Source organism: Kogia breviceps, chromosome 1 (assembly GCF_026419965.1).
Source record: "Kogia breviceps isolate mKogBre1 chromosome 1, mKogBre1 haplotype 1, whole genome shotgun sequence".
NCBI classification, from domain to species: Eukaryota; Metazoa; Chordata; class Mammalia; order Artiodactyla; family Physeteridae; genus Kogia; species Kogia breviceps.
This window is the reverse complement of record NC_081310.1, coordinates 18,497,270-18,511,848: the sequence shown is the minus strand read 5'-3', so window position 1 is coordinate 18,511,848 and position 14,579 is coordinate 18,497,270. Positions and strand designations below refer to the sequence as shown.

General features: G+C 38.0%; 1 protein-coding gene across 5 annotated transcripts in view; it reads right to left on the bottom strand.

Moving 5' to 3' along the window:
• Positions 1–14,579, bottom strand: part of MARK1 (microtubule affinity regulating kinase 1) — a 149,070-nt gene that overhangs the window by 24,213 nt on the left and 110,278 nt on the right. For 4 of the 5 annotated variants that reach the window (XM_059039758.2, XM_059039747.2, XM_059039791.2 and 1 more), the window contains exons 8-9: positions 11,223–11,459; positions 11,016–11,135 (exon numbers count right to left, since the gene is read on the bottom strand). In XM_059039758.2, the coding sequence (XP_058895741.1) occupies positions 11,016–11,135; positions 11,223–11,459 (357 nt within the window). Of the gene's footprint in view, positions 1–11,015; positions 11,136–11,222; positions 11,460–14,579 lie in introns of those variants that run through there. The other variant, XM_067027885.1, reaches the window with a different exon arrangement.

Genomic DNA, 14,579 nt, shown 5'->3' with positions numbered 1-14,579 from the left:
TGAAAACAGACATTGGTGTGCATTACCAGAGTCCAATTTAAGCTGAGACTGTGAAACAACAGTCAATCCCAGGCTGTTAAAAGGCAACCCAGAGGAGGCGGCCTATGGAATGAGGAAACTACTGGCAAACCATACATCAGATAAGGGGTTAATATCCAGAATATATGAAGAACTCCTACAACTCAGTAACAACAAAAAACTGCCCAATTAAAAAAATGGGCAAAGTACTTGAATAGGTATTTCTCCAAAGAATATAAACAAATAGCCAACAAGCATACAAGATGCTCAACATCACTCACTAATCATCAGGAAAGTCAAAACCACGATGAGATATCACTTCATATCTGTCAGGATGGCCAGTGTTGAAAAAAAACGAAAACAACAAGTGTTGGTGAGAATGCAAAGAAACTGGAACCCTTGTGCGCTGTTGATGTGACTGTAAAATGGCATTGCTGCTGTGGTAAACTGTATGGAGATTCCTCAATAAGCTAAAAATGGAACTATTATATGAGTCAGCAACCCCAATTCTGGGTACCTATCCAAAAGAACGGGAAACAGGATTCTGAGGAGATATTTCATACCCATGTACACTGCAGTGTTATTCAAAATAGCCAAGATGCAGAAACAATCTAAATGTCTGATGGATGAATGGATGGATAAAGAAAATGTGGTACACACATACAATGGAACATTACTCAGCCTTAGAAAAGAAGGGAGTTCTGTCATATGCTATAACATAGATGAACCGAGAGGACACTGTTAAGGGAAATAAGCCAATCACAAAAAGACAAATACTGCATGACTCTACTTATATAAAGTATCGAAAACAATCAAACTCATAGCAACAGGAGGTAGAATGGTGTTTGCCAGGGGCTAGGAGGAGGGGGCAAGAGGGAGCTGTTGTTCGATGGTACAGACTTCCAGTCCTGTGGGATGAGAGAGTTCTAGAGACCTGCTGTGTGATGCTGTGCACATAGTAAACACGACTGTGCGTAGTGTACACTTCAGACTTGAAGGAGGATACATTTACGTGTGGTTTTTATCACCCACAAACAAAGGCAAACTAATGGGGATGAATTCTGTATTAATTTAGAAAAATTTTCAACTTTTTATTGCTATAGGATTCTAGGTGTTCATTCAAGAACATTCTAGGTGCTGATACATTAATATTCTTTTTCTAGGTCCTGCAAAGTATATTCCCTATCTCTAAACTTTATTTGCCAATATTCAACTAATTAGAAAAATAATTTTCCATACACAGATTTTTGAGGCTAACCTTGACTCCTCAGGCACCTTCCCTTCAACTAATAGTATTTACCCAAAGTCACTAAGCAAAAGACAGGTGCTCCAGACCAGATCTCTGATAACTGGGGTCTATAAGAATACTGCTGTGCCAGACGGGAAGATTTTCCTAAGGGTCTTAGTCACATGATACTGACATATTTTCATTAAACTTTGTAGACAGTTCATATATGCTTAAAGTATGATATGTAGACATATAACACTTAAAAGATTATCACTTTCTTTTTCTGTAGTTGTTATACTGGGATATACTTGACACGTTAATTATATTGAGATATAACTGACATATAACTTGTACTAGTTTAAGGTGTACAACATGATTTGATATATGTATATATTACAAAATGACTACCACAATACGTTAACATCCATCACCTCACCAAGTTATAATGTTTTTTCTAGTGATTAGAACTTAAAATGTACTCTCTTAACAATTTTCAAATATATAAGATACTGCATTGTTAACTAGTCATCATGCTGTACATTACATCCCCAGAACTTATTTATCTTATAACTGGAAGTTTGTACTTTTGGGCCATCTTCCTTCATTTCTTCCATCCCCTGCCTCTGGCAATCACCAATTTGTTCTGTTTCCATAAGTTCGTTGTTTTTTTTTAGATTCCAATTTATAAGTGAGATCATATAGTATTTGGCAGTATTTCCTTCTTGTTTCCACTTCTGGGTATTTAGCCGAAGGAAATGAAGTCACTATCTTGAAGAGATAACCTATACATCCATGCTCACTGCAGCATTATTTACAATAGCCAAAACATGGAAGCAAGCTAAGTGTCCATCGGCAGAAGAATGGATAAAGAAAATGTGGTACACACACACACACACACACACACACACACACACACACACACACACACACACACCGGACTATGATGCAAGACATACTTCTTTTTTTTTTTTTTTTTTTTTTTTTTTTGTGGTACGCGGGCCTCTCTCTGTTGTGGCCTCACCCGTTGCGGAGCACAGGCTCCGGACGCACAGGCTCCACGGCCATGGCTCCGCGGCATGTGGGATCTTCCTGGACCGGGGCACGAACCCATGTCCCCTGCATCGGCAGGCAAGACATACTTCTTATAACCACTTTGAGCAATGGTAATTTAGGTACATTATCCAACTAATTTAAATAAAAGGAGACTCACTACAAATTTTAAAAGTAACAATGCTGGGCTTCCCTGGTGGCGCAGTGGTTGGGAGTCCGCCTGCCGATGCAGGAGACGCGGGTTCGTGCCCTGGTCCGGGAGGATCCCACATGCCGCGGAGCAACTAAGCCCGTGAGCCGTGGCCGCTGAGCCTGTGCGTCCGGAGCCTGTGCTCCACGACGGGAGAGGCCGCAACAGTGAGAGGCCCGCATACGGCAAAAAAAAAAAAAAAAAAAGTAACAATGCTGTCACCAAGTCTTTAGTGATCATTCATCAATAAAGTAAAAGTGTCAGGGAGGGTGCACATCAGGAGAAAAAAAAGATTTACAAAGCAGAGCTGTAAATTCCTGCCACATGATTTTCCAAAATATCAAAGTCCTTCCTGTTCCTCATCTCGCTCCTCCCAAATAGTATGTCTGGCAGAAGCCTAGACAATAATCAGGCAGCAGCATCTGCAGAAGGAAAATTTTGTTGTTGGCAGAATTTCCTAGGTTGCATGGTGAATACATAAAAATCCTCAAAGAATATGATGAACCACTTAGGACAGCTACACAGTACAGTCAGCCCTCAGTATCTGTGGGTTTAGCATCCTCACATTCAACCAACGATAGATAGAAACTATTCAGAAAAAAAATTTCCAGAAAGTCCCAAAAAGCAAAACTTGAATTTGTGACATACCAGCAACAATTTACATAGCACTTACACTGTATTAGGTGTTATAATAATCTAGAGATGATTTAAAGTATATGGGAGAATGTGCACAGGTTATATGCAAATACTACACACCATTTTATATATGGGACTTGAACATCCATGGAGGTTCCTGGAACCAGTCCCTGTAATCCAGCCCATCTAGTCCTTGACAACTTTACTCACTTCTGCAGCTGGACTGCACAAATATATGGAGGTGGCAGCTCAGATAGTGCTTAAAAATGGAAGTCTTGAAAAATGTTTAAAACAAATCCATAATATAACACGACACTATAAGTGAACTATACTTCAATAAAATAAATTAAAAAAACAAAAAACAAAATCTATAACAAACCCCACCTCTCCACACAAACACATCAGTACAAACAAAGGGATCTAACTGTACTTTTATCAACACACTACATTTTCGTGGCAGCTCTCTGAATGTTTGTTATTATTACGATGAGTGAGAATGGGCAAACAAGAAAACTAACTAACATAAGCTAGACATAAATACTTCTGGTTTTTCAAATGAGCTGAAGGTAAGTCCTTAGTGATGTTCTCAAATTTAAGAGCACAATATATATTTTTTAACATCTTTATTGGAGTATAATTGCTTTACAATGTTGTGTTAGTTTCTGCTGTATAACAAAGTGAATCAGCTCTACATACACATATATCCCCATATCCCCTCCCTCTTGCATCTCCATCCCACCCCTCTAGGTGGTCACAAAGCACTCAACTGATCTCCCTGTAAGAGCACAATATTAAGAGTTTGAAAATAATAACCAATGGAATGAGATTTATAAATAGTAGAATCCCAAGCAAGTGGAGGTTAGATGCTGGAAGAGTAAGTAAGAGGTTATCCTGCAAGGAGGAATTGGAAGAGAGGCAAAAGCCTGCGAGCGATCCAGGCAAACAAGAGCAGGGCATGTGGGGGACGGCACGTCAGTATGACTACATGGGGTGGGTGCTGGAGCAAGACCAGGGTGGACAGTTTAATAGGGACCAAATCATGAAGGTTCCTTTCAATTGGATAAAGGATATCTGTGAAGAGTGTGATTTTGCAAAGTGTCTCCGGCCAGTGTGTGGAGAGTCGTTCAACACTGGAGACTCAGAAATCCACTAAGAGGCTTTAGCTGGAATCTAGGAGGGAGAAGATACCAGCCCACTCTCCGGACAGGCAGTGGCAACGGGAAAAAAGACATTTTCAGTATTTGGCTGGTAAAAATCAACAAAACTCCGTGATTGGAAGTGAGGGGAGAGAGGAAAGAGCTCAGGGAAAATGAAGGCGATGATGAAGCTTCTGGTTTAGACAACTGAGTAGAGGTTGATACCATTTACTGAGACACCGAACTCGGGAAGAGAGGTCGAAAGGACTGTGAAGATGGAGCTCAGGTTTAGACAAACTGAGTGTGAGGTGCTTCGGCATATCCAAACATACACGTCCTGTCAACACTTACTTTATTCTGAAGCCCAGGAGAAATCTGGGCTAGGGATGGAGACTTAGAAAGCAGCCAGCAGATGATGACAGAGTGATGAGATTCTCTAGAAGAGCGAATCGAGTGAGAATGAAGACTAGAGCCTTAAAGAATGCCAGCATTACCAGCATGTAAGGGCTGGAAAGAAAAGTAACCCCAAAAGTAAATGGGGGGAGGAAACAACTGCACAGAGTGACATGCAAGGCAAGGCGAGAGTTCTTCAAAGAGGAGGCAGTTGTGTCCTGTGAAAGAAGGTGATAACTAAAAACGTAATCTGTTGTGTTTACGACAAAGACAAGTGAGTTTACTGAGGGTGGCTTCCCCGAGTGGTGGAGAAGGGAATCGGAAGGCAACGCACAGAGGCAAATGGACAGATGAGAAACTGGTGACTGCCGGTGGAGGTACTTTTTTAAAAAGTCTGGCCAGAAAGGGGGGAGCAAGAAAGAATACTGGACGGGGACTGTGAGGTTGAAGGATGCCTTTTAAAAAAAACTAGCAGTTCTTTAGGTATGGATAAAGGCTGAGGGAAAGGAGTTCGCAGAGGAGGTTAGGATGGTACAGAAGAGAAAGCTTTACTGAAGGAGTAAGGTACTGAGAAGGCACATCACACGTGCTAAATCCAGCACAGGAATGAATGGGTAAGTCTTGGACAAGAGAAGACACCTCTCCACTGCAACAGGGAACTAAGGAGGTGGGTGGGGTTCAGACAGTACCGTTAAGAGTAAGGTGGCAGGAAATGAAGAGTTCATGACTACCAGTTTCTATTTTCTCAGTGGAGTAGAAGATAAGGATCTTTGCCTGGAATGTTTCCCCCTATTTTTTCCACCTAAGTTCCTTTTTATCTCTTACAATGTCCACACAAAATCTGGGCTCCTTCTATCACTGTCTTTCATGGTACTCTGATCTTTGTGTATGATTATGCAACCTGTCATCATGTAAATATTTTGTGTTTACCTGTTAATTATCTCTGCTATTAGACCATAAACCCAAACAAAGAATGACCTGCGTCTGATTTGCTCAGTATTGTATATCAAGCACCTAAACATAACCAGCACTTAAATGCTCAATGCGTATTTGTAGACTGAAGGAATAAAACCTCTTGTCTGTGTTACTCATCTGTCTTTCCTCTGTGTTCCCATGGAACTCTGTATATTTTCTATTGTGACTGTTATCACATTCTACCTTTTATCACAGCTCCTTCACTATATTTAAAGTCCTTGAGGATAAAGACTGTGCCTTGTACTATCTTTCTCAGCACAAATCCTTGTTTGTTGCTTTTGAACAGGGCAGTGTTTTAAAATAAGCCTGGACAGAAGCCTTGACTAAAATTAAATGTAGAGAAGAGATTAACCACAAGAAGACAGCTTAAGAAGTCAGGAGATAGAGAACAGAGAACTGAACTGGACAGGATGAAAGAGAAGAGAGAAAACCTGTAGAGGCACAATCTATAGCACCTGATGACAAAATTCGTTTTGAAAATGAGGGAAAGGATGAAATCCAAGAGGGGTCTAAGGATTTTAACACAGGTGCTGGGAGGAATACAGTATCCTTAAGTAAAAAATACAAGAGCAATAACAGATTTGATAGTGGAAGACAAAATATTAAAATCAAAATTAAGATAATCCAAATCTTCTGATGTTTCTCAATTAAATGGTATGTATTTGGTGCTCGTTTCACAACCATTATTATCTGTCCACATCAAGGAAAAATATATATGTTGACTAAACCCTGAGGTAATTTGTCTTTTATCTGGGGAAATAAGATTTACTCATAAAACCTGAAAATATTTGAATGCACAATAGAATTAACTGTTCAGGATTGTGCTATTAGCAGTGAGTATGAATAAAGACGAAAAAGAGTAACTTGCAGCATGGGCTGGAGTTTTCAGGGAAGGAATCCCAAGAAGTTAGGAGGTGAACTCATTCTCCAAATATAGGTAATATCTGGACTGGTGGACAAGTGAAGGCAGATGTGAGGGGGGAACAGTGAGGCATCCTCTCCTTTGACTTGGAACAGAGGTAACATGCACTGAAAGAACAGGAGATAAAGCGAGTATCCTCAGATGACGAACTTAAACTTGATCTGATAGGTAATGGAGAAATGCTACATTTTACGAACGAGGAAGATAAGCAGCATTTTAGAAGCAGCACTAGGAAAGGAACAATCTGAGGAACACAGAAGGAGCACTGACTCTGCTAGTCTTCACACAAAATCAGATTTGAGGCCGGGCTGATCCAGGGAAGGTGGAAAATCACAGTGAAAAGAAAAGGCTGCTGGGCAGTGATGAGAGAAAGAACACAGTTTCGCTTTCCCGTCTTAACTGTTCTGATCTCTGGGGGTCGCCGAGTTCACTTAGCAAAGTTTGTCTCCTTAAAAACAGTTGTGTTTCAAAGCAAGATAAAAATAATCTGAGGAAAAATTTCCTTCAGTAAAAGGAATGGGAGGTAACAGTAGGAAGCAAGATGATCTGCTTAAGGGAACAAGTAGCAGAATTAACTCCACTAGTTCTAAATCTGAAGGTCTGTTAGAGGAGTAAGGCACAGAGAGCAACAAAACAGGGATAGAGGAAAGGGAAGAGCATGTGGAAGTACCTGTCTTCAGTGTGTGAACCTCACGCCCACACAAAATTCCTCCATGGGAATCGCAGAGTTAACATTCAAAGCCAAGGGAGAAAGAAGTAAGTGTCCCCAGGAAATGGTGGTGCTGGTGACCGCAGAGTTCATGCAACCCTATTCCCGGTGGTTTCAGGCACAGTGTAAACCACTGGCCAACACGCTGCACTAGACGAGGTGAACAAACTAGCCCATTTCAGCTTTCATTTGATTCCAAACTTGAAGAAAGTTTACCCTAGCCATCACTGTCACTGAGCAGAAATGACTACTTGCTGAGAAGTTCTAACAAAATAATTGATTCTGATGAATTATAAAGAGTTAAACAAATTACCAATGGAAATACACACCCTACACATAGGCCACACTAAACAATTATGGACTTTAGGCTGCTCAGATGAAAATAATTTTTCTTAAATGGTTTCAACGTTGTAAAGTATACCATATGCTTCTGAATTTGTACTTAGAAATTTTCATTAGAAAAATGGTTATTATTATTATTAATTGTTTTTTGCTTTACTGTCACTTGAACTGGGCAGACACAAGCAAGATTTTAAAGATTATCTTAGCAGCAGCTGAAAAGGGTGTTCAAAGTAAAAATAAATACTTTTGAGGAGGACCAAAGGTGAGGGAGAAAGGGCAATAACGAGGAACTTTGCTTTAGGCTCAAATTTTGTTATTATTTTGAAAGGTAACACAGTCCATCTTACTTAAGGACTGGAAAAATGAAAGAATATACAAAGAGGGGATAGCAGGAAAAAATTTCAGTATCTTTCTAAAAAAAATCCAGACACGCCAATATTCAAATAAATAGGAAAAACCCCAGCATACAACATAAAACACAAATCCTTTGAAAATCATGTGTGATACTGTCCCCCCCATTATGAGTACAATTAGGAAGAGGTGACAGCACTCATATATACAACCTGAAAAAATTATATTAACTGTTTAGATCTAGAAGCAACTATGGGTCAAGCAAGTAGAATGTGAAATTATTTAAAATAAAGATTCTTCAAATCAAACTTCAGTATTAGCAAATTATATAGTGAAGACTACAGTTTCATCAATAACTCATGATACTCAACTAACACTGAAAAAATACATCAAGTTCCATTTTTTAAAATATGAGAATTAACAGGAAACTATTTCATATCAAAATGTACAAAGCTGATACAAGTCTATAAAGCTGATTAACCAGATTCCTTTAGACAAGCAGTTTAGGGACACAGAGAGCTTACATATGAAGAAGGACACTTAACCTATTCATTAAAAATATTGAGCATTATCTCTAATGAAAGAAATACAAATTAAAGCAATTATGACAAACTGTATTACTACCATAAAGGCATCAAATACTAGAAATTATTTTTATCCAATACTGAAACAAGCTGTGCAGAATATGTACCTTCAAATGCCTCAGGTCACACACAATCTTTTGGCAATGATACACAGGATCTAGCAGACTGTTTATACCCTTTGACCGAGTAATTACTGTCTGGAGAATTTATCTAAGCATACGTCCCAAAGGGAAAAAGTACCTCACATTATTTTTAGCAAAAACAATGAGAACAACTCACTGTGGAACAAGCAGAGAATAAACTTTGATACATAATCCAAGGAGAACAACATAGCTATTGACAGGGAAGGCGGTCACTCTCATGATAAAGCAAAGAGTACATACTAAAAACGTTTAAGTTTATAAAATAGAATGCAACATGACATGAAAACATTATTACTGAAGAAAAATTTATGCTTACACACTGAAGACTGGTGTTTTTGGAAATAGCTGCTTTTTATACTTCATGGATTTTTTGGTTGTAAAGTTGATAATAAAGTAGGTATGAAAATAAAAGTGAAGACTAACATAATTTTCGACATCATTGTTATTTCAAGGGGAGTTTCTTAAGATTTGGTATAAATAAATCTTTTTTTTTTTTCCCAATGGTGTCAGGTTTCTCTGGAAAATCATTTCTGGGAATTGTGAAGCAGACCAGCCTTTGTATGGTGATATCTGCAATATTATGATAATATTTCCAATGTAGACTCATGGTTCCGTGGCTGGAAAACTTAATTTTGACAAGGTGGAACAGGAAGTTCCAGACTATATTCCAATACATCAAGTTGAGCTTCTGATGAGCAAATGTTTTCATAATAATAACTTGCTTTTATATTCAAGTCAGAGAATTCTAATAATTTAATCCTTCATATTTTAATGCTAAGGATGAAAGACTTAAATATTTGGCCACTGTAAATTAATCATAGTTAAGACACAAAGTATATCTTATCAATCGTCCATAGAGATATGTAAAACCTACTCCCCACCAAATAATTTTTGTTCTTTACGGTCTTTTTGTTCCTCTCATTAGCTGAGCTGATGCCTCAACTCTGGACATTTTGTTAAGTGACATTCAAGTAAACTTGGCTCTAATGATAAAAATGGGTCATAAAGCAGGATCAAGAGAGACTTATGTTCCTATAAAATTTTAGAACTTGTATGAGTGTCAACAATTTTAACTATTTCACACAATTTTCCATTATAATGGTTGAAAGTAAGTTTAGAAGAGCGGTAATATGAAGGTGGGCTTTTTTACTGCACAGATTTCTCTTTTAAAACATTACAACATATTCTTTGACCCCCAAAGAAAAAAAACCCACAAAAATCATAGGAAGTAACTAATCACATTTAAACAAACAATTCAGTAAAAAATATCTGATAATTGATTTACTGATATAAAACATTTAAAATAATTTCCCAATGGAAGTCACCATCCCTTAACTTCCATCGAAACAACATATTGTATCTTTTAGTGAAAAGTACTGTGGTAATACAATTACAAAGCCCAAACTAACCTGAGAGCTCTGTACACAGGGATGGCTCACCATAAGGCTGTCTCCTAACCAGCATGGAGTCCATGCCAGAAGGCCCCCATTGCTACACTAAAAAAGTACAGTTTAAATGACGTTAATTCTCTGAATTTTCTACCCTATCTATTAAGGCAAATAAATGAAGACAAAAAAATACTAGTGAACAATACATGCTGAATCTCTGAAATTCTCTTAGTACAGGCTAAAATATTCTTAAAAATAGATGGGCAAAATGCCTAATAAGTTGTTCTGACTGCAGTGTCACGAGGAAAAGAGATTAGACATTTTGGTTATATGAACCTCTGATGTTACTGGCTGTAACATGCTTAGTACTTTTTTAACAGTGTCTGTTATTGTAAATAACCTCACATATGCGGAATGTATGTACGCAACACAACAGTGTGGTAAGAAATGAAATACCTGTTTCCAATACGTTCTACTTAAATATTTGCAAATTTTCTGTACTGATGTTGAAAGGGTTCTATCAAACTTTTTACTATCAGATACAGCCATGAAGTATTCACTGGATTCAAATTACACTATCTTCTTTTATCCTTGAAATATCTGTACTTACTAAATACAAGGTTTCTATATTGGACCAAGCAATTTGTGACAGAGACTAGGTTTTCCTTCTTCTTCAACTCAGTCAATTTTATCCCTAGTTTGATGTTGTTTTAATTTAAGACTTCATTGCAGGACAAAGAAGAAATAAGAGTCTTTAGCCAAACCTACTGCACAAACTTTAAGTAGTAAAAGCATCATGTGACTTTCTCTAGCTCTAAATAAAAGACAAATGAGATGATTTGGCAATTTTCCTTAAAAAACGTGGGGAAAAATTATTGAAATAATGCTCTGTAGTTCCTTGAATATTTTAATTGTTAGACTTTAAATATGGAGTGGAAAAAATTACTTACTTCCAAGCTGCCTCTCTTGATTGGATTCAGCACTAATAATTTCTTCAGGAGGTTTTCACAGTCGGTGGACATATAGAAGGGAATACGGTACTTCCCTCGTAAGACTCGCTCCCGCAGTTCCTTACAAAGCAAAAGAAAGCACGTATCACTGGCTCATGAAAACACGGTGCTTGGGGACAGAACATTAACATCAAATTTAGCCGATACCTTTAAATTCTGGCCATCAAAAGGCAAGGAGCCACTGACTAACGTGTAGAGAATGACGCCGAGACTCCACACGTCCACTTCAGGCCCGTCGTACTTCTTCCCTTGGAAAAGCTCAGGAGCAGCGTAAGGCGGGCTTCCACAAAATGTGTCCAACTTGCTCCCGACTGTAAATTCATTACTAAAACCAAAGTCAGCAATTTTAATATTCATATCAGCATCAAGGAGAAGGTTTTCAGCCTAAGAGGAAAATAATAAAAAGGACAATGTAAAGAGCCTACATAAAATAAGACGTTCATTATAGTTGTTTCAGATCTCAAACATCTATTTCTTGTCCCTTATTTTTTTTTTTTTTTTTTTTTTTTTTTTTTTGCGGTACGTGGGCCTCTCACTGTTGTGGCCTCTCCGGTTGCAGAGCATAGGCTCCGGACGTCCAGGATCAGCAACCATGGCTCACGGGCCCAGCCGCTCCGCGGCATGTGGGATCTTCCCAGACCGGGGCACGAACCCGTGTTCCCTGCGTCGGCAGGCGGACTCTCAACCACTGCGCCACCAGGGAAGCCCCTGTCCCTTATTTTTAAGTGTAACATCAAATTGAGAAGCCCAGTGGAGTACTTCAATGTGTAACTTCTCAGAATTACATTTATATAAGACTGAATTTTAACACTATATAGGAAGGCTCCATTTATATGCATATATGTTTAAGAAAGGTTATTTAAAAAACATTTTCTTCCATAGGTCATTTTAAACCTAATTTTTTTTCCTCATGGGAAGAAACATCCTGGAATTGAACCTTAGTATGACCTATTCTAAAGAAGGTAAGTCAACATAACACTAATCCATCTTGGGCTTAAACCAACAAATTTACCCAAATATGCTGTTTCAATAGAGCATCACTGGTGAATGCAAGCCTCAAGCATATATTTAAACTAACTGCCAGTCAGGGGTTCTATGACTACTAAATTCATTCCTTGTCCTTTCTTGCAAAATGCATCCTCAACAACATTCTTTTCTCAGTAAAAGAAAACACAACACAGCCGCCATTAGATCTTATCTTAAAACAGATAAGCCTCCTTTTGCTTTTCTAAAACTAGATTCTCTTCTAGGTTTATTATGGTAGAAAGAAGTGATTTCTCCCATGTTTTAAAATCCCGGTTTTCTAAAATCTTCCTAAATCAGAATCATTCAATGAAAAAATTTAAATGTACCTTTTATAAATGCAAGCAATTCAATAAAGGATTTGCTTTTGCACATGTTTTGTTTCAAACTCTGTTACAACTGACAGACTAATGAAGTTATAGCTTAGTTTGTAGATGTGTTTTATCAGGTTACAAAAAGGAGTAAAATTTGACTAAAATGAAAATCGGAGTTCTCTATAGTTTATAGCACTGGAGGGTCCAACAGTCAGCACACCCAGGAACTTTGCCCATCATATAGCTCTTCCCTCACCTAATTCCTTCTTTTCCTTTTTTAAGGAATACTACCTTGGGATATTTGTTTTCATCTTGTTTCAGAAGATACACATCTAACGCCCCAAAATATGCAAAAAAATGTGGCATCACTTATTACATAAATATTATAACAGCACACAGATTTGGGAGATTTATATTAGATCTTAACATTATGGACTGTGCAACAAAACCAGGTTACTTTGATGTTCTGATGTAAGGGCCTGGGCACTGTTGATTTCTGAGGCTGTCTTGGAGCAAGCTAGACTTTTCCCAGTCTCTCTAAAGATGTCTGGATGGATAGCAAAGTACCCAAGGCTGCCTCAGAAGAGGAGAGCTGGAGAGGGTTTTGAGGTTTCCTCCCAAGAGCATACAGGAAACTCCTGGGTAATGAGCATGATTTTTTGCAGATATTTTCCATATAAGAAATGAGATGACAAACTAGGAGTCAAACACACAGGCAGGGAAATAAATAGCCCTCTTCTTTCTCTTTCTTTGAAGCAGTGATTTCCCTTAAAATAGCTGAGGGAGGAAACAGAAATAGAAATATTTGGAGCAGGAGAAAATCTGTAAGCTCAGAACAATGGAGCCAAAATACAGGATGAGACTTTTCAACAATCATTTAGGACAATGTATTCAAATATAACAGAAACCAGTGCTAGTAATTGACAGAGGCAATGGTAAAAGAAGTTGGGAAAAAAAAAAAGAAAAACTCCTAGGTATGGAATATGCAAGTTAACTTTGGAAAAATAGAGAAAAAGGAAAAAAAAAACTTTCTTAGACAAGGAATTTTCTAACTTCATTCAAAAAAAAAAATCCATTTGGCCCCAACCATTTCTTTCTTTTTTTCAATTATTTTATTTTTTTAATAAAAATTATGTATATTTAAGGTATGATACATGATAATTTGATATACATACAAACAGTGAAATGATTACTTAAGTCAAGCTACATACTTCCTCATAGTTACCTTTTTTTGATAAGTGTGATGGGAACACCTGAAGTCCCTCTGAGCAAACTTCCAGTATTCAATACAGTATTATTAACTTTTTGGATTAGACATCAAAAGCTCAGGCAACCAAAGCAAAATTAAACAAGTAAGACTACATCAAACTAAAAAGTTTGTGTACAGCAAAGGAAACCATCAACAAAATGAAAAGACAACCTATAGAATGGGAGAAAATATTTGCAGACCACATATCTGATAAGGGGTTAATATTCAAAATATGTAAGGAACTCATGTAACTCAATAACAAAAAAACCCAACCAGATTTAAAAATAGGCAAAACACCTAAACAGACATCTGATTTCATTTCCCCATGAAATGAAACATGGCTCCCATGTTCACTGCCACAAACATTTCCTGACTATCACACATTTCTTATTCCAAAGTACGTTAGTTTATACTAATCATATGCACTCAATATTCATAAAAACATTTAAAACTTTCCTTATTTCTTTGAACTTTAATGTGAGGATAAGCACTGGCTCTTACATCAGACAAATCTGGATTTGTGCCCTGACCCTGCTTCTGATGGAATGGGGCCTCAGGCATTTGTAATTAGGGACAAAGTTCCTCATTTATGTTATTAAAAGAAGCTAATTAATGGAATCAAATCCTCTAGTCTTTAATGCTAGATAACTTCTCATCCACATTTTCTTCATTTCCTCAGTGAAAATACTGCCTTTTAAGAAAACATTCCTGGGCTTCCCTGGTGGCGCAGTGGTTAAGAATCCACTTGTCAATGCACGGGACATGGGTTTGAGCCCCGGTCTGGGATGATCTCACATGCTGCAGAGCAACTAAGCCCGTGAACCACAACTACTGAGCCTGCCCTCTAGAGCCCGCATGCCACATCTACTGAGCCCGCAAGCCACAATTACTGAAGGCCACATGCCTAGAGCCTGTGCT